This window comes from Perognathus longimembris, chromosome 17 (assembly GCF_023159225.1).
Source record: "Perognathus longimembris pacificus isolate PPM17 chromosome 17, ASM2315922v1, whole genome shotgun sequence".
In the NCBI taxonomy this organism is placed as follows: domain Eukaryota; kingdom Metazoa; phylum Chordata; class Mammalia; order Rodentia; family Heteromyidae; genus Perognathus; species Perognathus longimembris.
Window position 1 is genome coordinate 9,812,998 of NC_063177.1, and position 26,119 is coordinate 9,839,116.

A 26,119-nucleotide genomic window follows, 5' to 3' on the forward strand; every position below is an offset into this window, starting at 1 on the left:
TGTTTGTTGTCATTTGGGTAAATGATCAAGAATGGGATTGCTGGGTTGTAGGGGACCTCTATGTTTAGATTTTTGAGAAACCTCTCTCCACACTGCTTTCCAGAGTGGTTGTATAAGTTTACATTCCCACCAACAGTATAGTAGGGTTCCCCTTTGGCCACATCCCACCAGCATCTGTTGTTGTTAAGTTTCTTGATAATGCCCATTCTAAGTGGTGTGAAGTGGAATCTTAATGTTGTTTTGATTTGCACTTCTTCTATGGCCAGAGATGAGCATTTCTTCATGTGTCTCTTCAGATAAGTCTCTTTTTAGGTCTTTTTTTTTTTTTTTTGGCCAGTCCTGGGGCTTGAACTCAGGGCCTGAGCACTGTCCCTGGCTTCTTTTTGCTCAAGGCTAGCACTCTACCACTTGAGCCACAGCGCCACTTCCATCTTTTTCTATATATGTGGTGCTAAGGAATCGAACCCAGGCCTTCATGTATACAAGGCGAGCACTTTACCACTAGGCCATATTCCCAGCCCCTCCTTTTAGGTCTTTAGCGCACTTGTTAATTGGGTAGTTACTTGGAGGTTTGTTTTGGGGCTGTTTAATTTCTTGAGCTGTAGGTATATTTTAGATATAAGGCTCTTATCTGTTGCATGGCTAGTAAAGATCTTCTCCCCATCTGTGGGCTTTCTATGTATCTTGCTAGCTATGTGGTACATATACACAGTGGAGTTCATGTTTCCATATAAGGAAATGGAAAGATCTGGGAAAAATTATATTAAAAAAATAGGTTGCATGGTTTCCCTCATTTGTAAGAACTAGAATAGATCTATGATATTCTTAACAGGGGATCTCACCCAATTGCTTATTACACAGGATCCTATATAATGTAGTATACCAATATGAACTCCAAGATATGTAAACAAGAGGTTCTTATTATGTCCTGTACATCGGGTATTTTTTTCTTTCATCTCTCCTAATTTTCTGTACCTTGTGTGTTATATATAAGATTATTCGACCAAGGAAAGGGAAAGGAAATCACAGAAACAGCAGATTAAAGGATGAACTATTACAACAATGATACTCACTTAATAGGTTGTATATCAACCTTACAACTTGGAGGGGAAGGGAGGAGGGAGGGGTAAGTGGGGGAAAATGAAAAATGGGTAACATCTAAAAACAAATGTAATCATTACCTTACTTATGTAACTGCAACCCCCCTGCTCATCAACTTTTCAGTAAAGATAAAAATGTTTAAAAATACTATAGATTGCTGGGTGCCAGTGGTTCCCGCCTGTAAATCTAGCTACTCAAGAGGCTGAGATCTGAGGAACTCAGTGCAAGGCCAGCTGAGAAAGAAAACTCTGAGCTCTTATCTCCAATTAACCACCAAAAAGCCTAAAATGAAGCTGTTGCTCAAGTGGTAGAGAGTCAGCCTTTCATGACAAAGTTAAGGGATAGTGCACAGGCCCTGAATCCAGCTCTAGTGTAAACAAACAAGAGTCAGGTGCCAGTAATCCTAGCTACTCAAGAGGCTGAGATCTGAGGGTCGCAGTTCAAAGCCAGCCTAGGCAGGAAAGTCCCCTGAGACTCTATCTCCAATGATCCACTAGAAAACCGGAAGAGGCGCTGTAAGTCAAGTGGTAGAGTGCTAGCCTTGAGCTGAAGAGCTCAGGGACAGCGCCCTGGCTGAGCTCAGGCCTCATGACTGACAAAAAAAAAAAAAAAAAAAAAAAGCCAGTAGTGGAGCTGTGGCTAAAGTGGTAGAGCAGCCTTGAGCACAAAAGTCCAGGTCCTGAGTTCAAGCTCCAGCACTGGCAAACAAAGAAATAAATGCCACAGACTGCTTTAAACAGCAAGCTTTTTTTTTCCTGGAAGTTTCTGATAGGCAGTCCAGAGTCAGGGAACCTGCAATCCATGTCTGGTGAGCCCATTTCCTGGGGCACAGGTGGTGTCTTCCACGTGAGGTCCTATGGAGAAGCAGTGCCAGGCGCCTCCCAAGTCATCTCACCCCATGGCCTCCTGCGGGTCGGAGGCGTGATCACGGGGGCGTGGTCACAAGGTATCGTCACGGGGACGTGGCCACGGGGGCGTGGCCACAGCGGCATTACCACAAGGGCATGGTCATAGGGGCGCAGTCACCGGGCCCAATTACGGGGGCGTGGCCACGGGGGGCGTGGTCACGGAGGCATGGTCACCGAGGCTGGACCAACCTTCCCCAGCCTTTCCAAGTATGCTTAATTCTGTGCAGCGTCCCAGAATTCCCACATGGCTGCTGAAGGCACAGGCTGTGATTCTTTCCATTTATGACAAATTCACTTGTTATATTTAAAGAAGTTTCAGGTTTAATAGACTCCCAACTTAAAGGATGGCATTTAAAATTAAATATTTTTATGATCTAATAAAGTTGTTTTATTTTGAATCTAGTACTGACGGCTTTTTCCTTCAAAGGGCACTACTTGCCACACCCCCAACACTTGTTGCTTTTAGTTATCCTATAAGGTCCTTGGCTCTTCTCCCTAGAAGCTACCTTCCCACTCTTCACATCCTGAGTAGCCAGGATTATAGTCATGAGCTGCTGTGCCCAGTTTGCATTTTCTTGTTTTGAAACAAGGTTTCACAGTGTCCTTTAACTCATAATGCTCCTGTCTCTGTTTCCCAAATACTGGGATTACAGGTATGTACCTCCATGCCCGGCATGAATAAGGTTTTACTTTCCCCTAACAGAATATCTGGTTGGTGGGCCAAGGGCTTGGAACAGGTTGAATTTAGTGTCTATAAAGGCTTTTACAACCATGGAATGGTTTTCTATACCCTCTATGGTAATGTGATCTACTCAAGAGACTGAGATCTGAAGGCCATGGTTTGAAACCAGCCTGGGCAGACACATCCATAAGATGCTTATCTCCAAGGAACCAGCAAAAAGCTAGATGTGGAGGTGTAGCTCAGTTAGAGTTGCCCAGAGTTCAAGCCCCAGTACTGGTACATAAAAACAAAAACCATGCAATGCCAAATGAGATGCACCAAGTATATAAGCAAAGTTGCTAACAGAAATTCGTTTTCGTTTTGATACCTCTTAAACATTTATATTTTTAAATTATATTTTATAATCTTCTGTATCTTTTTATAATCTTTAAGTAACTGTAAAGGAGTTACCACTTAACAAAGCAGTTTATGAATCCGATGCATCTTTATCAGTCACCTTTCATCATTCTCCCCCATCCCTCCCAACCTTCTCCCTCTCCTCCATTTTAATTTGTAGAATATGCATTGAACTTTATGACTGCATTCCTTCCCCTCTTCCTGTCTTTATTCATTTGTACCTCTCCTGATGCTTACATATTGAGACGTGGCCTTCACCCCAGCCAAAATAACATTTCCCATGAATACAGCATGTGCCACTCACTGAGTTGAGCATCTCATCTTCCTTATTTATTAGGTCATTTTTCAGATGGGGCAGTTGAAGTTCAGGGAAGTTGGCTTCTGGATCCACCTCATACAGATGGTGGCACTGACAGGAGTGTCTTGGAAGCGCAGAGCCTGTGGTCTGAACTGGCTGCCAGGTCTCCGTAGAGCCTAGCTAGCCACAGCATTGTCCGCCCCCCCCCCCAACATGTTAAGCTGGTGCTGATGCTGGCATCTCCCTCTAAGCTGGAGAGAGGTGTGTTTGGAGCAAGCCAGAGCAGGAAAGCACCCATAGACTCCTTTCCTGGGTGTAGGGAAGTCTGATCAGTAGGCGAAGCAACTCTCAGAAGCGGGGTAGTCAGGACAATGAGGGTAAAGCAGTTCTACACTGATGTTCTTCGAACCAGGCTAGGACCTGGTAGGTGGGCATTTGGGGGGGGGGGGTAGGTCCTGGACTTGAGCCCTGACCTTGGAATGTGCTCACTATTGGTGAAATGGATGGAAGGGCTGGTAACCACAGCAAAGATCTTTTCATTTTTATGCTGGTACTGGAGTTTGAACTCTCCCTTAGCTTTTTCACTCAAAGCTGGTGCTCTACTAGTTGAGCTACAGCTCTACATTTGGCTATTTAGTGGTTAGAGATAAAGGTCTCTCAGGTGTGTCTGTCTAGTCTGGATTTGAACCAGGATCCTCAGATCTTAGCCCCCTGTGTAGCTAGAATAACAGCATGAGCCACTTGTGCCCTGCTGCAAAGGTCTTCATCTCGCAGTTCCCCAGAAACATCCCCAGCAGCTAGACTCAGCTCCCTTGGGACCTGAAATAGTATGTGAAACACAGGTGGCAAAAACTTTCTGTTTTTGTTTTGTGCCCATAGTGGGACTTGAACCAGGGAGATGCTCGCGGCTAGTGCTTTACTTCAGCTACACCTCCACTTGTTTGTTTTTCTGGTTAATTGGAGATAATGGCTGTTTGAATCATGATCCTCAAGTCTCAGCCTCTTGAGTAAGTAGGATTACAGATGTGAGTCACTAATGCTTTCACTGGCTTGGCGAAAAATTTTAAGGAAGTATGCAGTCTTTACTACAACAATACAGTGACATGAAAAGTGGGTTCCAATGCAAAACTGAGAAAAGACCACAAAAATTGAGACTATGCCAGAACAACTGTTCAGAAATCGTGGCAGCATAGGGTAATTGACAATTTCTTTAAGTGGTTGGAGCCCAGAGATGCCAAGATCCTGAACCTATACTTGCTTCCTGAGAGGCTGGAGGTGGGAGGGGGGCTGCAGGGAAAGGAAGTGAATCCAAAGATGGAAGTTGCACGAAGTAAGTGCTCTACCACTGACTGCGACACTCCCAGCTCCCACGTTGACTTGAATTTCTAACAAGAATTCGTTCTTTCCTTCTTTTCCCCTTTCTTTCCCTGCTTTATTTAGAAGGAAATCCTTCCAAGTACTAATAATTGTCCAGGAAACCAACACCAAACTCACACTCAGGATTCCATTTTCAGAAAAAGAAAAAAAATAAAATGTTCCTTGATAGTGCCACGTGGGGAGCACTAAAGAAAACTGCTTTGGGCGTCCATGGGGGTGCTCCTGAGTCTATGCTCCCAGGGCGGGGCCTGGAGGGACAGGGCCTGGCATTCCTGGGGTCTCGGGGTGGGGCCTTGGGGGTGGGACTTGACAGGGGCGGGGCCTGCCCCCTCCCCCGTGGCCCTGGAGGGACAGGGCCTGGCAGGGGCGGGGCCTGGCAGGGGTGGGGCTGGTGGGCGGGCCGGAGGCAGAACCTGGTGGGGGTGGGGCCTGAGCTTAGATCAGGCCCCACCCACACCCTCCACGTGATCCTGGATGCCAGCGGCCTGCCTCTATACTGATTTTTTTCCCTTTTCTTTTCTTTTTTTTCTTTTTGGCGGTTTTTGGGGGCTTGAACTCTGGGCCTGGGTGCTGTCCTTTGAACTCTTCAGCTCACAGCTAGCACTCTACCACTTGAGCCACGGCGCCACTTCCTAGACTGTATTTTTAATGGCTTGGGAGACCCTTGGCCTGTTCCTCCCCTCTCCCCATCGATCCACAGGCACCTCTCGCTCATCTGCGTTTTGGGGAGACTCCACGGACCAGCTGTGGGGTCTAAGCCAGCAGCCACCAAATCGTTTTCTAGGGAGAGGGGATTTGTGTGCATGTCCAGGTGTTGTGACCCACAGGGACCTCCCTCTCGGCCAAGCTCCTCCCCAGGCCACGCCCCTTCTCACGGCCACGCCACACAGCCACGCCCCTCGCGGTCAGGCCCCGCCCTCACGGCCACGCATCCCTCACAGCCACGCCCTCCCATGTGGCCACACCCCCCAAGGCCTGTGGCGTCCGAGGACCCCTCAAACACCCACCGGCCACGCTCAACACAGACCTTGGCCCCCAGAAAACTGGGGAGGGGAGGGGAAGGGAACCCACCCAGAGGCCGCAGTGCCAGGCCCCAAGCTTCTGCCCAGTCAAGAGTCCCACGCCGTCGGTGTGTAATGAAAGGGGGGTCCCGCGCCATAGGTGTGTAACGGAACCAGGCACTCGCTGCCGATCGCTAGCGTGGTTTAATGGGAGGGTGCCGCCCCTAGGAGCAGATGGCGTCCGGGCGGATGCCCCCCGCCCAGCTGCCCTGGTCCTCGCCGTCGCGCGGCGGGATGGACTGCCGCAGGTGCATACACAGCACCTCGTCGATGTAGATGGTGTGCTCCTTCACCTGGATCTCCTCCTGCAGGGCCAGCTGCCGTCGGAGGAGCCCCTTCAACTCCACCCTGGCCTGGGCCAGGATCTCCTTCAACCTGGGGGGAGAAGGAGATGCAGGGCTAACGCCTCTCCCAATCCCTTTCCAGGAGGCAGGCACACGTGGGTATGGGGGCGGCGGGGGGAAGCCAAAGCCTGGGCCCAAACCCAAGATTCCTGGTTGGTTGCTGTTGCCTACATGTGTTCATGTATAAATATATAAAGTATAAAATATTTAACATAAAAAATATTTTTTTTTTACCCAGGACTCTGCACTTGCTAGGCAAGCACTCTACCACTTGAGCTTGTGGTCCTCAGTCCAAATGCCAGTATTTAAAACCACAAACTCAGACCTGTAACCCCAGCTACTCTGGAGGCTGGAGCTGTGGATCATGGTTCAAAGCCAGCCCAGGTAGGAAAATCCATGCTCCTCTTATCTCCAATTAGCCACCAGAAAACCAGAAATGGAGCTGTGGCTCAAGTGGTAGAGCACCAACCTTGAGTGAATAAACAAAGGGACAGTGCCCTGAGTTCAAGTCTTAGGGCCACAAATTTTCTCTGAACATCTGGATTTGAGCTTCTTTAAGAAAATTAACACTGAGATCCACTTTTCCCTCAGTTGCCTCTAGGGAGGGGTCCTTCAGATGTGAGGGGCTGGCCACGCTGTGTCGCCCTGTCCTGCTGCTGGCTTACCTCCCAATGTTGCAGGTGATCTCATCCACCTCCTGGATCAGCCGATATTGAGTGACATCACGACACAGCTCCATATTAGGCCTGTGGGTCCTGGTCTCCAGGCGCGTGTGAGCCACCTTTGCAGGCCCTTCCAGGTCAAGAATGGCCTTTTCAAGATCTGCAATATTTCTCTCCTGTGAAGCAATCTCTTCCATGACCTGATGGGAAGAATCGTCACAGGTGAGGACGGGTTCTTCTCCTCAGAGCTCAACAGCACTGGCGATTTTTGAAAGAGATGAGGCTCAGGTAAGCGCTTGCTCTTCCCCAAAGGATGTGTGGGTGAGGTCCTCGCCTGACCTGGGGAACCTCACAGTGTGGTCACCACTGCTGCCTCATTCCCCTCCGTTCCCTCCACTGGGGCCAGCCACCCAGGATCACCCACCATTTCCAAAGCTGCCTGGCTCCTTGTGACCCGCTCCAGCCCCAGTCCTGCGTGCTGATAGCCCAAGGAAAAGCTGTCACCATGTACACTCAGCTTTGCTGCTATTTTTGTTTTGTTTTGTTTTGTTGCCAGTCCTGGGGTTTGAACTCAGGGCCTGAGCACTGTCCCTGGCTTCTTTTTGCTCAAGGCTAGCACTCTGCCACTTGAGCCACAGTGTCACTTCTGGCTTTTTCTATGTATGTGTTGATGAGGAATTGAACCCAGGGCTTCATGTATATGAGGCAAGCACTTTACCACTAGGCCATATTCCCAGCCTTGCTGCTATTTTTGAGGGTGGCTTTGTGCACCAGAAAAGATCTTTGTAAGTTACTCATAAGTTACCGTTATAAATATTTGAGATCAATAGTTAAGCCTGAGGCTGGGAGGTCTAGCTCAATGGTAGGCCACTTGCCTGAGCACATATGAAATGTCCTGAGAATGGCCCAAAAAGCCCACAATTTTTGCAAGGCCCTGAGTTCCATCCCAGAATAACCTCAAAAAAAATAATCTTTTTGTACCCAGTACTGAAGCTTGAACTCAGGGTAAGGGCATTCTCCCTTCGCTACTTTTGCTCAAGGCTGGTGCTCTACCACTTGAGCCACACTGTCCACTTCCAGATCTTTGCTGGTTAATTGAGTTTTTTTGCTCTCTCTATTCATGCTGGCTTTAAACTTCAATCCTCAGATCTCAACCTCCTGAAGACTTGGATTATAAGAATGAGCCACTAGCCCCTGGTTCATAATCAATACTTTTAATCACACTGAGAAGAGGGAGAGATAAAAAGTAATTCCTTGTCATCATTGAATAGATGGGTTATATTTAAAGAGTTGATCTATTCAAGTTACAACCTAAGAGGAAAACCACACATTGTATTTGTTTTTCTTAAGATTTTCTTAACATTTCCAATTTTTCTTAAATTTAGTTCCCTTATATTATTTTTAATCTCAGAGTCAGTCACTTTAACTTGATTTTGATTAAGTTACTGTCACCTCAAACTTTGCCAAAATCTTTTTTTTTTTGGCCAGTCCTGGGGCTTGGACTCTGGGCCTGAGCACTGTCCCTGGCTTCTTTTTGCTCAAGGCTAGCACTCTTATTACTTAAGCCACAGTGCCACTTCTGGCCGTTTTCTGTATATGTGGTGCTGGGGAGTTGAACCCAGGACTTCATGTATACGAGGCAAGCACTCTTGCCACTAGGCCATATTCCCAGCCCTGCAAAAATCTTTTGAACATTTATTTAGAGTGATATTTGTAAACTGTATGTATATTTATTTTACTTTTTTGTGTGATACTGAGGTTTGGACTCAGGGCTTGCTGCTTACTAGGCAGCCACTGTACATCTGAGCCGCACCTTTTCTGAATTTTAGAATTCTTTGAAACGATACTAATAGACCAGGAATCAGCAAACTGTACCCTTTTCCCCAAACTGTTTGCACAAACTTTGAAATGAAATTCAGTTTTTAGTATCCATAAATACAGTTGCGTGAGACACAGCTGTGCGCGGAGGTCAGCAGCTGTGACAAACTCTGTGGTGTCGTCGTTGTTTGGAAATGCCGGGGAGACTGAAACCACAGTGATAAGGCTGCAATGCGCTATTTCACCACACCATGACATCTTACTGACTGTGCCGTGTCATCTTCAGTGCATCGCATTCCCATCCTGCTGCTGTTTACAAATGCCTGAAACTGGGTAATGTAGTTCTCACACTTCTGTAGGCATGGGAGTTCAAGGTCAAGGAGATGAGTTTCTGTGTCTGAGGACGGCTCACTGTGCTGCATGATGGTGCCCACCAGAGGGTGCACGCGCCTCGCGCCCTCCCACTCAAAGGCAGAAGGGCAGACAGATCTGCTAGCTCCACTCAGTCGTTTATTCGTGTGGGTGGTGTACAAGCCAATACTGGTGCTTGATCTCAGGGCCCCACACACTTGCTTCACGTTTTTACTCAAGGATAGCATTCTACCACGTCTAGCTTTTTGCTGGTTTGGAAGTAAGAGTTCAGGGATTTTTCTGCCCAGGTTGGCTTTGAACTTTGATCCTCAGATGTCAGCCTCCTGAGTAGCTAGGATTACAGGTGTGAGCCACCTGTACCTGGAATGAGTTAGTTTTTAAGGTCCAGTAGCGTTTAGGTTTTTAATATATTATATGTCAAGCAATTTAATGTTTTATCCAATGACACTGTGGCTCTGCTTGGACATTAGCAGACTAAACATGCATCACAGTATTCTCAACGCAAAAGAAAGTAGTGACCAGAAAAAATAGAAAACTCCAAACAGAGTATCTCATCACAGAGTATCTCAAAATGAAAATAAGGCAGTGAAATTAAAGTACCAAATAGTTCAATTGCTAGCCATATAAGAAAAAAGGTCATTTCTAATTAACTAAATCATGTTTGACCCCAGCAATTAAGGAAGTGTGACCATTAGAAGAGAAACTCATGTAAAACTATTCATCTTTCTGCAACATGTTTTCTCAGTGTTAAAAGTTTAGGGAATAAAGTCAAGAATTGATTTTTAGAAATAGGCATGTTGTTTTCAGTGGCTTTTTGTTTTAATTTGGTTTCGTGTGTGTGTGCATGCACATGTATGTGCATGCATGTATACAGGTGCACACCAGCTTTTTGCTGGTTAATTGAAGAGTCTCACAGATTTTTCCTGGCCAGGCTAGCACTGAACCAGAATCCCCACACCTCAGCCTGCTGAGCTACTAGGATTAAGCACCTGGCTTTGGTGATCCTCTTTCGCTCGCCATCAATTAGTGGGGTTCCCATGGGGCTTCTGGTTTATTCAAGGAGTCAAAGATGACTCTTTGTAAGGCACTTTGTGAATTTGCCTCTATGAATATTCCACATAAAATACCTATTTTCTGAATTGAGCCGGCTAAGAAGTGGCACAATCATGTGAATGCAGAGGAAAGGGCTCAGAGAACATTCTCATCCATCCTGTGGCACTACTGTCAGTCAGTATCAGAAGTGAGCTTCATTAAGTCCTCATTTCTGTGGGCCTTTCCAGAAACAGAAGCTGAATATCCTGTATGCCTTACACTGGTGAGCCGGCCTCACCGTGATAAAATACGCTGTATCAGCCCCCTCAACCACTTTTACCAAACGATGAACACTCTTGGGAATTAGCTTCTGCAAGGCAGCACTCGGATGCAAAGCTTATAATGCAGAAAAGTCATTTCAAACTACTAATGTAGTGTTCATTACAGGTGACCCCAAGTTGCTCTATATGCTTCTTGTACTATTCGGAGTTAAAACACAAATGCAGCAGTGATACTCACTGGATACTATGTGGACAATGAACTGTACAACTTGTGGCTGGGGACAGGAGGGGAAAACTGGGAGAGAGCGAGGGAAGGGGGACATTGCCCAAAAAGAAATGCACTCATGACCTGACTTATGTAACTGCAACTCCTCTGTACATCATCTTTATAATAACAATTTTAAAATTTTAAAAAGAAGTTAAAACAAGGTAGGCGCTGGTGGCTTACGCCTTGTAATCCTAGCTACTCAGGAGGCTAAAATTGGAGGATGGAGGTACAAAGCCAGCCTGGAACAGGAAAGTCCATGAAATTCTTAATTCCATTTAGCCTCTTAAAAAGCTGGAAGTGGGGCTGGGAATATGGCCTAGTGGCAAGAGTGCTTGCCTTGTATACATGAAGCCCTAGGTTTGATTCCTCAGCACCACGTATATAGGAAAAGCCAGAAGTGGCTCTTTGGCTCAAGTGGCAGAGTGCTAGCCTTGAGCAAAATGAAGACAGGGACAGTGCTCAGGCCCCGAGTTCAAGCCCCAGGACTTCCCCGCCCCCCCCCCCCAAAAAAAACATACAAAAAGTTGGAAGTGGAGCTGTGGCTCAAATGAGAGTACACCAGATTTGAGATAGGGAAAAAAATCTCGGGAACAATGTCCAGGCCTTGAATTCAAGCCCTGGGACCAGCACACACACACACACACACACACACACACACACACACACACACACACCATATAACACACACCACACACACATAACATACACACACCACAAAAAAGTAAAAACAAGCCAGTGGCTTGCACCTATAGTCCTAGCTACTCATGAGGCTGATATCTGAGGATGATGGTTCAAAACTTGAACAGAAAAATCCTCAATACTTCATTCTCCAATTAACCAGCAAGACTCAGGAGGTATGGCTCAGCTGGTAGAGTACCAGTTGAGCAAGTGTAAGGCCCTGAGTTCAAGCCCTGATACTGGCAGGGGTGAGGGAGCCAAAAAGGAGAGCAAGCGAGCTAGATGAGTTATCATGTTTAGCTCTTAATGCTTCTGAACTCAAATGACTCCTCTTTTCATACATTTCCTATTTCTTAGACCATACATCTTCCAAATATTAAATGATGTGACACACAGTCTTCACCATCTTTCCTGGCTCTAATCTCTAAGCCTGTCCCACTGACATGATCTCTCATGTCCCGCAGTGAAGGAGAGAGCTAAGGAATGGGAATCCAGTCTCTTTCCTTGTTCGTGCACTGCCGCACTAATGCCGCCCATGGTGACCGAACAGGCAGAATCCACTAGTTCTAACTGAGATGCACTGCTGTTTCTGTCTCACGGGAGGGAGGGCCCACCTCACATTCTGAGGTTCTCATCTGCTGGCCCAGTTTCCAGGGCCTCTATCCTGACCACTGCAGACATTTGGTCATTTTACTGTGAGTGACAGCATAGAACAACCATTTGCACTACATTCATTAGATATTAAAAGTCATGGGAAGCTGATGCAAAAAAGTATTTGGACGAGTGTGGTAGGTTCTGTGCAAACACCATCCAGGGGCATACAAGGGACTTGAATGTCCAGGAGCTGTGATGTCAAAGGAGGAGCCAGTCTCTGCAGACACCAAGGATGACAAGACAGAGTGTTCAGACGTTGGGGTTGGGGGGTGGGGCAGTACTGAGACTTGAACTCAGGACTTCTTGTTCTCACTCAGCTTTTGTGCTCAAAGCTGGCACTTCACTAATTGGGGCCAAATCTTTTGGATTTATCTGCCCAGGCTGGCTTTGAACTTCAGATCTCAGGCTCTTGAGTAGCTAGGATCACAGGCATGCATCATCAAGTGCCAGGTTCAAATTTTTGAGTGTCCTTTTTTTTAATGCAAAGATAAGTTCCTGCCCAGGTGAGCTTCATACTTTCTCAGATCTCAGCCTCCTGCGTAGCTAGGATTATAGGTGGCACCCAGCTGAGCCATAGAGGATTTCTGAGATGGAGCGGTCCACCTCTGTAGATTGAGGAAGATGGAATGCAGTTCCTGGGTACCTAAGCAGACAGCTGGGTACGAAGCTATCTCCCACCCTCTGCATCACTGGGTGGGCAAAGTGCCACTCCATCCCCAAGTGTTGAAGCCCTCTCTCCCCACTCCCCCCCCAAAACTCAGCAGGCAGCAGTCTGGCTTGCAGCTGCTTTCGTTTCCATGGAGACCCTGTGCCACCCCTCCTCCCTCCCAGGGACCTCACCAAGGCCAGGTGGTCAGCCAGCTTGTCCCTCGCCCCCTTGACCACTTTGAGGCCAGTCTTGAATGCGGTGTCCACCAGGTCGCACTGCTTGCGCAGGTCATTGGCTGTCTGGCACAGGATCTGGTCCACCAAGGCCTTCAGGGCCAGGGAGTTATTCCGCTGCTTGTCTGCCTTCTCCACATTGGTGTTGGAGAAGTCCAGCCAGTCCTCCAGACTCACAGAGCTGAAACAAACCCACGCACACAGGTGTTCACAGTACATCTGGGCTCAAGAGGGCTGGGCAGCGGACAAGCTTCTGGGAGCTAAGCCTCTCACCCCTCACTCCCAATCAGAAGCCCCAGACAGTTCTCCTATCTCCAGGTGGAGTCAACAGTAGTCTGTCAATGACAATATACATGGCTATTGATAGAAGCTATGTGTCCATATATATACACAAGTAAGTGTCATTTGTGGAAGACATGTTTTATTAATGTTAGTGACGCCCAGAACACTGCTAAACTATAGGAAACAGAATGTGCACAGGATACAGTGCACAATGCCATAAGAAGCAGGCAAAGAAAATCTATTGGGGTGTGGCTACATTTGAGGAGGAGAAAAGACAGACCCGCAGATCAGCAGGGGAAAGAGAGGATGGGATGGGAGGATCACAAGTATGAGGCCAGTCAGGGCTATGGAGTGAGACTCTGTAGCCTACCTAGAGAAATAGAGCTAGACAGACAGACAGATAGAATGAATAATGGATGGATGGGAAGGCAGAGTTTCAGTGGCTGGGGCAGTGATTTGCTTGGTAGTTGTGTGAAGGTTTACCTGCTGGTCCCTGTGACCCCCGTCTCCAGTGTTCACACCTTTGTCTAGTGCCCTCACCTGGAGGAGGGCTGAACTTGACAAGTGGAAAGATGAGGTTAAGATGTGAACAAGATGGTGGCAACCTATACCTGGGGTTTGCCCTCCCTGTTACTCTCAGGTCAGTGTGGAGAAGCCAGCTGCCACCCAGGACCCTGCCCTAGGAACAGCTCGTGTGACAGGCACAGAGACCAGCCACCACAGAGAAAACTGGGAACTGAACTGCACCCAGGCTGGCCTTTGTGGGGGGCCTTGTAGGAAACTTGTCTCCTACCAGAGAATACCCTGAACCAGGGTCGCCTAGCCAAGTAGCTCCTCAGTCAATGGAAACTGGGAGGTTAACTCTGTGTGTGTGCACATTTGCATGCACACATGCTGGTCCTGGGGCTTGAACTCAGGGCCTGAATGCTATTCCTGAGCTTGTATGCTTAAGAAGAGCTCCACTTCCAACTTTTTGGTGGCTAATTGGAGATAGTGTCATGGATTTTCCTGCCCAGGCTAGCTTTGAGCCAAGATCCTCAAATCTCAGCCTCCTGACTAGCTAAGACATAGAGGCATATGGCTGTTAAACATTTCTTGTTTCAAGATGCTAGATTTGGGGCTGGGAATATGGCCTAGTGGCAAGAGTGCTTGCCTCAAATACATGAAGCCCTGGGTTCAATTCCTCAGCACCACATATATAGAAAAGGCCAGAAGAGGCATTGTGGCTCAAGTGTCAGAGTGCTAGCCTTGAGCAAAAAGAAACCAGGGACAGTGCTCAGGCTCTGAGTCCAAGTGCCAGAACTGGCAAAAAAAAAAAAAAAAAAAGCTAGATTTGGGAGTCCTTTGTTACATAGGAAAAGGTAGCTAATACAGTGATAATTTACTGAGCTGTGTGTCTATTATTTGTGTACTTTTCTGCATACATGTTTTATTTCAAAAATTAGGTGAAGGGGAGAATGTAGTAAATAATTCATTGCATATGCTACAAAATTAGGAAAACTGGGGGAAGGGAAGGGATGGGTGAGAATGTTGAAAGGGGCGACATTAATCAAGATGCATTGTATTCACAAATTGCTTCGTTGAATGGGAACTCCTTTGTACAACAATTTAAAGATAAAAATTTTAAAGAAATGCAAAGGTGTAAGTAATGAGACATTATTATTGGAGCTTTAAGTAATTGGGGGCAGGAGGCAATGATTACTAGAAAAAAATATTGAGTAAGAAAATTTACTCATTAAATGACCAAACAGTTTTAGCATGGAATTTATCAAGTGTTAAACTTCTCTGTATAAGCTAAGTGATGCAAGAATTTTTAAAGTGTTAAACACTTTAATAGTAATTTTATTGACTGGCTAAAATGTTTCTTAATGGTGTCAAAAATTAGGATGAGCTATGTCTGTGATATTAATTGAAAAATACAAACTGGGCACCAGTGGCTTATGTTTGTAATCCTAACTACACAGGAGATTGAGATCTGGAGGATCAAGGTTCAAAGCCAGCCTTACCAGAAAATTTGACAAGATTTCTGACTCAAAATTAACCAGCAAAAAAACCAGGCTAGAGGTGTGGCTCAAGTGGTACCGTGCCAGCTGAGCAAGTAAGCTTAGCAAGAGCAAGGTTCTGAGTTCAAACTCAAGTGCTGGCAAAAACAAATTGCAAGTACATAATATAACACAATTGTTGCAAACTAAACAACATGTACTTGTGTGAGGAATTATATGCACATGTTTGCATGAACCTACAGGTAACAACTGGTTTTCCAGAGGTAGAAAATGGAAAAGGACAGACAGGAGAAATTAAGAGTCTTACTTATTAAAAATATGAGCAGATAAAAGTATTTTCTAATGCTGTAATATTGGCATTTGAATTTGCATGCTTTACTACTTGAGCCACCATCCCTAGCCCTTTTTTTAAAATTTAGCTCTTCTTTTGCATGTTTTTCCTCCTATTTATACTTCTCATACAGTGGGAATGACAAGCACATGCCAACATGCCCAGCTGTTAGTTGAGATGAGGTCTCTCACACTTTTTGCTAGGACTGGGCTTGAGCTCCCATCCTTCTAACCTCTGCCTCACAAGGAGCTGAGATTACAGGCATGAACCACTCCGCCTGGCTTTAGGGAATGCATTTTAAATCTTTCGAGGTAGGTCAGACTTCTTTTTTTCCACACTCATTTTCAGGTGTGTGAGGGAGCAGAGTTGTACCGGGGTTTGAACTCCGGTCCTCACTTCTCACTTGACTTCCTCTCTCAAGGCTGGGGCTCTAGCACGTGAGCCACACCTTCACTTCTGCTTGCTTGCTGGTTAATTGGAGGTAAGAGTCTCTTGGATTTGTCTGCCTAGGCTGGCTTGGAACCCTGATCCTCAGATCTGTTTCCTGAGTGGCTAGGTGTGAGCCATTAGCACCAGCAGAATTTATCATTTTTCTTTTAATCCTCAAATTATTGTACAAAGGATGACCACACCGAGTGCCTTCTGCCAGAGCAGCGTGTCCTCCAGGAGCAGGCGCCCAACCCAGGTCTGGCCGCTGGAGCTCAGGGCGCCCCACACCCTGCCTTCCTGTGGTGGGGAGTCCTGGACCTCACCTGCCTGCGGTGAGGACCCCTGGACCTGCCTGCCAGCAGGGAGCCCTGAACCCTGCCTGCGCTGCACCTGTGGGGAGTCCCCACCCCAGGCCACACTCACTTGGGCTCCACCCGCAGGGCCTTCTCTGAGTATTGGATGTTCGGGGAGTTGTTGTTGAGCGAGAAGCAGATGTCGTCGATGGTCACAGCTGTGAACTTGTCCTTCAGATCCTTTTCCAGATTGTATTTGGCAGAACGGTTGAGCCTTGAGGGGAAGGGTGGGGGAGCCAGGTGTAACCCACCCTCCCCTCGTCCTCCCCCACCATGACTGCCTCCGACCCAGGAGGCCTGGGCGCACCGCACCCCATGTCTGCAGCCCCCTGGCAGCGGGCGCGGCCTACCGGATCTGCTCGGTGGTCTCCTCCAGCGTGCGGGTCAGCAAAGTCACCACACCCCGCACGATCTCCGCCTCCTTCACCAGCTCCTGCTCCACCTCGTCGTGCACCAGGTCGGTGCCCACCCGCTTCTCCCTGGTGGGGACAGGCAGCTTGCTGGGCGGGCGCTCCTCGCGGGGTGCTGGGTGCCAACCTAGGCGCGCTCCCCCTTCCTCACCCAGCAGTCACCCTGGAGCCCACCCTTTGTTCGTGTGTGCGCGTGCACACGTGCGTGCATGCTTGCTGCACGCCTGCAAGTGCCACGCACACGACACCCGGGCTTGAACCCAGGGCCTGAGCGCTGGCCTGCAGCATTCTGAGTCCAGGCAATGGAACCACAGCCCACCGCGGGCCCTGTGGCGTTAGCTGGAGAAGGTCTCACAGACCTCCCCGCTCCTGCTGGCTTCGAACCGAAATCCTCAGACCTCCATCTCCGGAGTAGAGGATGGCACCTCAGCCAACCGTGCCCAGCTTGGAAACACTGTCTTTTGACTTGAAATGTCAAAGACATGTGTTCCTCTCCTTTCCTAGCCTTGGTTTTCAACAAGGAATCAAATCCAGGAAGAAGTTTTAGTATAATACTAATAAAAATAATACTAAATTAGATTTAGTGTCTCCTGTCTGTCATCTCAGCCACTCAAGTGGCAGACAGAGGAGAGCAGTTGTTCAGTGCCAGTCTAAGCAAAAAAGAAAAAAAAATTACAAAGACCTCAAAGAACCATCAGGGCATAGTGGCATAATAAGCCTGTAACCCTAGCTACAAAAGGAGTTTAAGTGATTGGGGGCAAATCAACCAAAACTTCCCAGCACCTCTACCACTGAGCCATGCCCTCGTGCTTGACCTTGTCAAGTCCAGATGAGAAAACCAAATTTCAGAGCAGCTGAGGAACTTAGCCACGTCACAGACTAAGCACAATGCCGTACTCTCAGCCCAACTACGCTACTGTTCTCCAAACCAGTCCTGTACCATAGGTGATCAGACGTGGGAGGCAGGCTTCCCCACTTGCCATGTGGCCTGAAACTCGTGAAACAATTTATCAATACCTTGATCACCTCTTCTGTACACTGGGGATAACCATTAGCAATCCATAAGGCAGTATCAGGGGACAAATGAGAGAAAGCATTCACAATCACTCGTGGCATCTAGGAAAGCTCTGTAGATTGTGGCATCTAGGAAAGCTCTGTAGATTGAACCCTTGCATGAGAATCCTCCCTAGGCCATGGGAGTTCGGCCCACTGCCACCTCCCTTTGCTTCTGGTGTTCTCTAAAGTGGGGAGGCTGCAGAGGGTCCCTGCTGGTTCGGACACTGAAGCACAGCCATGCGTGGCGGTCAAATACAGGCCTGGGGAGGTCTCTAGGCCAATCAGGACCATATTTGTTTGTTTACTTATTTATTTATTATGCTGATTCTGGGGTATGAACTTAGGGCTTCAGCGCTGTCCCTGAGCTTTTTTAGCTTAAGGCTGGTGCCCTACCACTTGAGCCACAGTTTTACTCTTGACTTTTTGGTGGGGTTCACTGGAAATAAGCATCTCAAGGGCTTTCCCACCTGGGCTGGCACGATCCTCAGTTCTCAGCCTTCTGAGTAGCTAGAATCACAGGCATAAGCTATTGGCTGATAACTATTTGCTGAGATAAGAAACTGGGACATGAGGCTGCAGCTACAAGATTTTAAACATGAGAATGTCCACATCTGGAAAAACTCAGTGGCCAACAAGGAGAACACTGGGGGCAGGGGCAGTACTAGGGCTTGACAGGAAACAGGTCTGAAAACCAGCATCGTCCACTCATAGGTTAATAAGAGAAAAAGGTAACAAAAAGGTATGCTTACTGTAATCCTAGCTACTCAGGAGACTGAGACCTGAGGATCATGGTTCAAAGCCAGCCCAGGCAGAAAAGTCCCTGTGAGACTCTTATCTCCAATTAACCACTCAAAAACCCAAAGTGGAGCTGTGACTCAAGTGTTAGAGTGCTAGCCTTGAGCAAAAGAGCCCAGGGACAGTACCCAGGTTTTGAGTTCAAGCCCTACAAGTGACAAAAAAGAAAAGGTGTGCTTAAGCTGGCATCAGTGGCTCATGCCTGTAGTCCTAGCTTTTTGGGAGGCTGAGGCCTAGAGGATCACTATTTAAGGCCAACTGGGGCAGAAAAGTCTGAAAGACTCCATCTCCAATTAACTAGCAAAAAGCTAGGTTGGGGGCATTGTTCAAGGAGTAAGTAGAGTGCCAGCAAACCCAGAAAGCTAAACAAGCTAAAGGCCCTGAATTCAAATCCCAGTAGTGGCCAAAAAAAAAAAAAAAGTTTGTTCATCTAGTGCTTTCTGCATTACAAAGTGCTTCTGTGTGGCTTCATGTAGCAAACAGATGGATTCCCTCCTAACAGCTGTACTCATCTTCTCCCCCAGAAATAGAACCCCTGATTTTATTTTATCTGAACACCCAGCTGCCCAAAATAAAAATCATCATTTCTCAGCTTCTACCAACATGGCCTTGCGATTAAGTTCTGATCAATGAGATGCAAGTACAAATGACAAGTGGCAAATCCTACCCAACCCTGCTTGCCAGGAAGTGTAGACATGATGTCTAGCACTCTGGCTGCCATCATAAATCATGAGGTCACCTGAGGCCAGAATACTATGTGCAGGAAAGCAGGAAAGGATAGAAAAAGCCTGGAACCCTAAAACCATGGCCCTCTCTGCCAGTTGTACCGACCATCCCGGGACTCCTTAAATGTGTTCTCCTACCTGTAGGCCAGGCAGGTCTCAGTGATACGCAGTGGCTCTTTAAAGCTCTTCAGGGCTTTTTCCAGCCGGGTCTTGTATGTGAGCAGGTCCTCAGTTTCATACACAAGCTGCTGAAGTTTGTCATCCAGCTCCTGCCTCCAGAACTTCAGTTCCTGGAGTCTGTGCTCTGAAGCACACAGAGATGTTGGGCTTGTTTGCGTGCTTGTTTGTTTTCTTGCTTTTTGTTGTGTTTCAATTTTGTTATGCTTTGTTTTGTTTGTACCAGTACTGAGCCTTGATCACAGGGCCCAGGAACTCTCCCTTAGCTCAAAGCTGGCACTATACATTTGAGCCACACCTCCACTCTGGCTTTTTTTGTAGTTAGATGGAGAAAAGTGTTTCACAGGCTTTCCTGCCCAGGCTGGCTTCAAACCATGATCCTCCAATCTCAGCCTCCTGAGTGGCTAGGATTATGGGCATGAGCTGTTGGCAGCTAGCTCCTCTTGGTGCTGTTGTTGTTGTTGTTGTTGGTGGTGGTGGTGGTGGTGGTGGTGTGTGTGTACGAGTTCTCGTATGCTGGTCCTGTGGCTTGAACTCAGGGCCTAAGCTATGGTGCTCAAGGCTAGCCTAACTCTACCACTTGAGCCACAGCTCCACTTCTGGCTTTTTGGTGCTTAATTAAGAGTCTCATGGACTTTCCTGCTTAGGCTGGCTTTGAACCGTGATTCTCAGATCTTAGCCTCCTGCGTATAATAGGCATGAGAACCTGGCTTCCTTTGTTATTTCTTAATGCCATTAGAAATGATAAGATTTTATTCACCGAATCAATGATGCTAAGACCAGCCAGTCCCCACCAAACCCTATTGCCTTACATTCAAGCCCCTCCCCCCCCCCTTTTTTTTTTTACCTAATTGGCTACTATAGATACTCAAGTTTGATACCCCTGTTTTATGACCTTTTGGCATTCATAAAGTGTAGTTCGTTTCATTTTACATCTATTTTTGGTTCTGCTTAAGGGCACCATCTTTTTAAATTAAATTTTATTGACAAGGTGATGTACAGAGGGGGTACAGTTACATAATAAAGTAGTGAGTACATTTCTTGTCTTATTTGTTACACCCTCTCTCCTTTTTCTTTCCCTTCCCTAGTTCAGAAAAACATATATACAATACCCAGTGTCCCAAAATCATATACAGTGACCACAGGGGGTATAAAGAGCACTCTCTTTTAAGCTCTCTTTGGAAGCATGGAATTGTCAAGAAAAAATTATTCTTTTAAGATGAGCTCCAAAATTTCTCTCTGGGAAAATTGTCTTTATTTTCTACCTCTCTAGCACTTATCTGGTTATATTCCAACTATTCATTTTTTTAAAAAATCTTTCTCCTCTTCAAGACAGGAGTCCTATAAAAGCAGACCCTGAACTCATTCCCTCTTCCCACTGTGTAGTCCACAGATGTTCGGTCACTGTGTACCAGGTCCATGACTGGATGTGGGATGGATGGAAAGCTGACTGAGGGTCTCACCCAGTGTCCCTCAGTGACATGAGTCTGAGCATGACACTGTAATAGCTAATCCTCCAGCCCCTTGGAGCATGCTCAATAGCTTACCAAGTTTCTTGTTTGAATCGCCTTGAGATCTCCTTGTGCTCTTATTGATTTCTTCCACAAGCCTCTGGCTTTCCGCCACCAGGCGCTCAGATCGGGACCTCTGGGCCTCTGCCCTGTGGTAATGGCTCTTGTTAATGATTTGCCACTCTGCGGGCAGCAACTTGGGAGGAGGTTGTATGAGTCTGGCCATTCTGAGATTTCCAAACTCCTGATCAAAGAAAGACTTGATTTTAGACTAAATGAAAAAACTTGGAGTATCCTTTATTATTATTATTATTATATCAGACAATGATATTAGTATTGAAAAGTACAAAAGCCATAAGCTGTACACAAAATAAACACATTTGTGTTGCCAGCACCTAGATCAAGAAACCAGCATCATTAAGATCCAAAGAGTGACCAGTGTGTTGTTTAGTCATAGCATTGCTGGGCAAAGCTTTGTTCTACCAAACAGATGAGCCCAGACACATTCTCTGAGAATGCCAGGAGCTGGTGGCTCACAGCTGTGATCACAGTTATTCAGGAGGCTGAAACCTGAGGGCGGAGGTTCAAAGACAGCCCAGGCAGGAAAGTCCACAAGACTCGATCTCCAATTAACCACCAAGAAGCTGGAAGTGGTGCTGTGTGGCTTAAGTGGTAAGAGCGCTAGCCTGGAGCACAAGAGCTCAGAGCCCAGGTCCCAAGTTCAAGCCCCAGGACCAGCACAATAAAATAAAGAAACAAACGAGTGCGACACCTGTGGCTGACCGTTGGCATTGGGCTATTCAATAGATGGAAGAACCTGGCAGAGGCGCTGACACAGCTCAAGCCCCAGAGACCTGCCCTCAAGCCCTGGGTGGGAGTGGCCTGTGCCCCCGGGGCGTCAGGTGCTGCGGGCCGGTGGGCCCCGGAGGACACCCCACCCTCCAGCCTGCCGCCTGCCCCCGGGGCCCCCCCACTCCTCCTCAGGCCGGCTTCTCCCAAGTTTGTCCGCCAAGTCCAACACCTAACCCAGGCCCCGCAGCCCTCAGAGACGCGAGGACCTGACCCCACAAAGGCGGAAGTTTTGGGGGTGAGCAGGTGACCCCTCCTCACCTCAACGCCTCAAAGACAGCTGAGGTCAGGACTCCTCGCTCCAGCGGGAGGTCCGGAGACTGACACAATAAAAAAAAAGAAACGCGGTCTCCATGGCAACCGGTGACGCGGGCTCCTCTGCAAATAGCACTTGGGAGGTTCTGCACATGCGCATACTTTGCAGTCCGGGAGCCGCTGCGGGGAGGGGCGGGGCAGGTGCCCGTGAGGGGCGAAGCAGGTGCCGGGGGTGGGGCGAGCAGGTGCCTGTGAGAGGCGGAGCAGTTGCTGGGGTGGGGCGGAGCAGGTACCGGGGAGGGACGGGGCAGGTGCTGGGGAGGGGCGGGGCAGGTGCCGGGGTGGAGCGGAGCAGGTGCGGAGGAGGGGCGGAGCAGGTGCCAGGGAGGGGCGGGAGCAGGGGCGGAGAGGGGCGGGAGCCGGTGCTGGGGAGGGGCGGGAGTAGGGGAGGAGAGAGGCGGGAGCCGGTGCTGGGGAGGGGCGGGAGTAGGGGAGGAGAGAGGCGGGAGCAGGGGCGGAGAGGGGCAGGAACAGGTGCCAGGGTGGGGCGGAGCAAGTGCATAGGATGGGCGGAGCAGGTGCCGGGGAGGGACGGAGCAGGTGCCGGGGAGGGGCGGAGCAGGTGGAGAGGAAGGGCTGGAGCAGGTGCTGGGGCAGAGCAGGGACTGGTTGGGGTCGTCACCTGCGGCGGTGGTGATGGTCTCCCCAGGGCAGGTGTGTGGCTCTGCCAGGAGCAGTGAGGAGTTGTGGCAGCCAGGGGTGGGTGAGGAGGGGCAGCAGAGAGGAGGGGAGGGAAGGAAAGGAGACCAGGGGCATGGTAAAAGAAAGTAGGTTTTCAAGCCAATCTCCCCCATAAGGCTGGGAATTTACTAAATGAATGCACAGTGCTTCTCTGGAGAGAAATATACGGGTGTGATTTTAGTTGGACATGCCTTGGGATTTTAGTGGATTGAAATAAATTGATGTTTCCTGAATTTCCGCTATTCTGTACGTCCCACACACACTCCCTTCCCGTTCAGGTCCTGGGGCTTGAACTCGGGGCCTCAGGTTCTTTCTTGCAATTTCGTGCTAAGGCTGGCACTCTTACCACTTGAGCCACTCCTCCACTTCTGGCTCTTGGATGATTCTTTGGAGATGAGCCTCACGGACTTTCCTGCCCAGGGATCTCAGTCACCTTAACAGCCAGCATTAGAGGTGTGAGCACCATTGCTGGGCCAATGCCAACTTTTTGATTTGCTACACCTTATAAGGTTAGTTTGGTGTTTTATTCACTTCATCCCTTTTATGTGCCATATATTTTATTTTAAAAGAAGGCTTTTCTCTGCTACCAGAAATGAAAAATTTGTACCATATGTGTGACAGAAAGCAACCATAGAGAGAAATGAAACAAAACAAAGTGACATGGGCTTTGATGTTGATTTAAAATAAGATAAAAGTAATGACAAAAGCCAGATGCCAATGGCTCACAGCTATAATCCTAGCTACTCAGGATGGTGAGATCTGAGGATCAGTGTTCAAAGTCAGCCTGTGCAGGAAAGTTACTGATACTCTTATATCCAATTAACTATTTTAAAAAAGCAAAACAACAACCACAAAACTACTGGGGTTCAAGTGGCAAAGTGCACACTTTGAGAAAGAAGCTCAAGGACAACACCTAGGCCCTGGGTTTAAGCTGCAGGATCAGCACCAATTAAAAAAAAAAGTCATGATAGTTTAAAATTTCACATCTGAAAGAAGTTCTGAAAGGAGTGGATCTATGTATAAAAACATGTTTGAGAGCAAGATACAGTTGTAATCCTAACCACCTGGAAGGCTGAGTGCTGAGGATTGTGGTTCAAAGCCAGTCTGGGAAGGAAAGTCCATGAGACTCTCTCCTATGGTCATTAACTACCAAAACACCAGATGTAGAGGTGTTGCCCAAGTGCCAAGGTTGGCACCTTGAGCAAAAATGCTAAGGGACTGCTAAGTACCATCACACACACACACACACACACACACAACACACACACATACACACACACACAGAGTACAGATAAAAGGTGAATTTACTAAGTGTAGATCAGAGGTCAAATTATTTTTATACATCAGGGAAGATGTGTTTCTCTCCACATCCTAGAGAGTATACCTTGGCTGCCTTGTATTGGGGGTTTGAACTCAGAACTTCAGAACTCCAGAACTTCAGTTCCTGGAGTCTGTGCTCTGAAGCACACAGAGATGTTGGGCTTGTTTGCGTGCTTGTTTGTTTTCTTGCTTTTTGTTGTGTTTCAATTTTGTTATGCTTTGTTTTGTTGGTACCAGTACTGAGCCTTGATCACAGGGCCCAGGAACTCTCCCTTAGCTCAAAGCTGGCACTATACATTTGAGCCACACCTCCACTCTGGCTTTTTTTGTAGTTAGATGGAGAAAAGTGTTTCACAGGCTTTCCTGCCCAGGCTGGCTTCAAACCATGATCCTCCAATCTCAGCCTCCTGAGTGGCTAGGATTATGGGCATGAGCTATTGGCAGCTAGCTCCTCTTGGTGCTGCTGTTGTTGTTGTTGGTGGTGGTGGTGGTGGTGTGTGTGTACGAGTTCTCGTATGCTGGTCCTGTGGCTTGAACTCAGGGCCTAAGCTATGGTGCTCAAGGCTAGCCTAACTCTACCACTTGAGCCACAGCTCCACTTCTGGCTTTTTGGTGCTTAATTAAGAGTCTCATGGACTTTCCTGCTTAGGCTGGCTTTGAACCGTGATTCTCAGATCTTAGCCTCCTGCGTATAATAGGCATGAGAACCTGGCTTCCTTTGGTGTTTCTTAATGCCATTAGAAATGATAAGATTTTAGGATTATTCACCGAATCAATGATGCTAAGACCAGCCAGTCCCCACCAAACCCTATTGCTGGGACTACAGGCATGAGCCACTGATGCCAGCTTAAGCACACCTTTTCTTTTTTGTCACTTGTAGGGCTTGAACTCAAAACCTGGGTACTGTCCCTGGGCTCTTTTGCTCAAGGCTAGCACTCTAACACTTGAGTCACAGCTCCACTTTGGGTTTTTGAGTGGTTAATTGGAGATAAGAGTCTCACAGGGACTTTTCTGCCTGGGCTGGCTTTGAACCATGATCCTCAGGTCTCAGTCTCCTGAGTAGCTAGGATTACAGTATGCATACCTTTTTGTTACCTTTTTCTCTTATCAAAGCTCCTGTCTCTGAGCTGCATTTGCTCAAGGCTGGCACTCCACTACCTGAACCACAGCTCCACTTTTGGCTTGCGGGGGAGGGAGGGTGTTAATTGGAGATAAGAGTCTCTCCGATTTGTCTGCCTGGCTGGCTTCAAAGCATGATCCTCAGATTTCAGCCTCCCGAGTAGCAGATCACAAGTGTAAGCCACTAACGCCTGGCCCTACAAAGTACCTTGCTCACTCTCCAAACCCAAAACTAACAAATTAAGCTAGTCCTTTTTTGTTATTGTTATTGTTGGTCTTGGGGCTTGAACTTAGGGCCTGGGTGCTATCCCTAGGCTTCTCTGCTCAAGGCAAGCACTCTACCACTTTGAGCCACAGTACCACTTCCAGTTTTCTTATGGACATAAGAAATAGACTTGCTTTGAGCCTGTGAGGCTGACTGGCTTTGAACTGCAGTCCTCAGATCTCAGCCTCCTCAGTAGCTGGGACTATAGCACCCAGTAGTTCTTTTTTTAAGTTTTCAACTTCCCATGTTTAACAGAAGGTAGAATCATACCCATTGCCTTTACAAAGCGCGACCTTTGAAAATTATGTTAATTATCTGTGCCTAGTCCCCAAGAGCAGAAAGATGAAATCCTTGATCCTGGGTCCTCCACCTGAGCACTTTGGGAGAACTCTGTTCCCACCCTTGGGTGCGAAGCATGCCAACTTCCACTTCCTTTGGCTCCTGGTGCTAAAGCAGCCAGGCAGGGCTGGAGATATGGCCTAGTGGCAAGAGTGCTTGCCTCTTATACATGAAGCCCTGGGTTCAATTCCCCAGCACCACATATACAGAAAATGGCCAGAAGTGGCGCTGTGGCTCAAGTGGCAGAGTGCTAGCCTTGAGCAAAAAGAAGCCAGGGACAGTGCTCAGACCCTGAGTCCAAGGCCCAGGACTGGCAAAAAAAAAAAAAAAAAACTAAACTAAAGC

General features: G+C 47.7%; 1 protein-coding gene across 1 annotated transcript; it reads right to left on the reverse strand.

The window, feature by feature from the left end:
• Positions 1-5,963: 5,963 nt before the first annotated feature.
• On the reverse strand, positions 5,964-22,096 carry Tekt1 (tektin 1). Its single transcript, XM_048365883.1, has 8 exons — positions 21,997-22,096; positions 20,923-21,130; positions 19,337-19,502; positions 16,563-16,691; positions 16,283-16,426; positions 12,773-12,995; positions 6,833-7,029; positions 5,964-6,198 (listed from the first exon to the last, which is right to left on the reverse strand). Exons 2-8 carry the CDS (start codon positions 21,110-21,112, stop codon positions 5,988-5,990), a joined length of 1,260 nt encoding a protein of 419 aa, XP_048221840.1. The 5' UTR covers positions 21,113-21,130; positions 21,997-22,096; the 3' UTR covers positions 5,964-5,987.
• Between the last annotated feature and the right edge of the window lie 4,023 nt (positions 22,097-26,119).

Bases quoted from the DNA above. Each gene is read 5' to 3' on its own strand.
- Tekt1 (XM_048365883.1), bottom strand. From the start codon at position 21,112: ATGGCCAGACTCATACAACCTCCTCCCAAGTTGCTGCCCGCAGAGTGG. The intron at 16,692-19,336 runs GTAGGAGAACAC...TGTCCCCACCAG, and splicing joins GAGACCTGCCTGGCCTACAG to GGAGAAGCGGGTGGGCACCG. The intron at 6,199-6,832 runs GTAAGCCAGCAG...TTCTCCCCCCAG, and splicing joins ATCACCTGCAACATTGGGAG to GTTGAAGGAGATCCTGGCCC.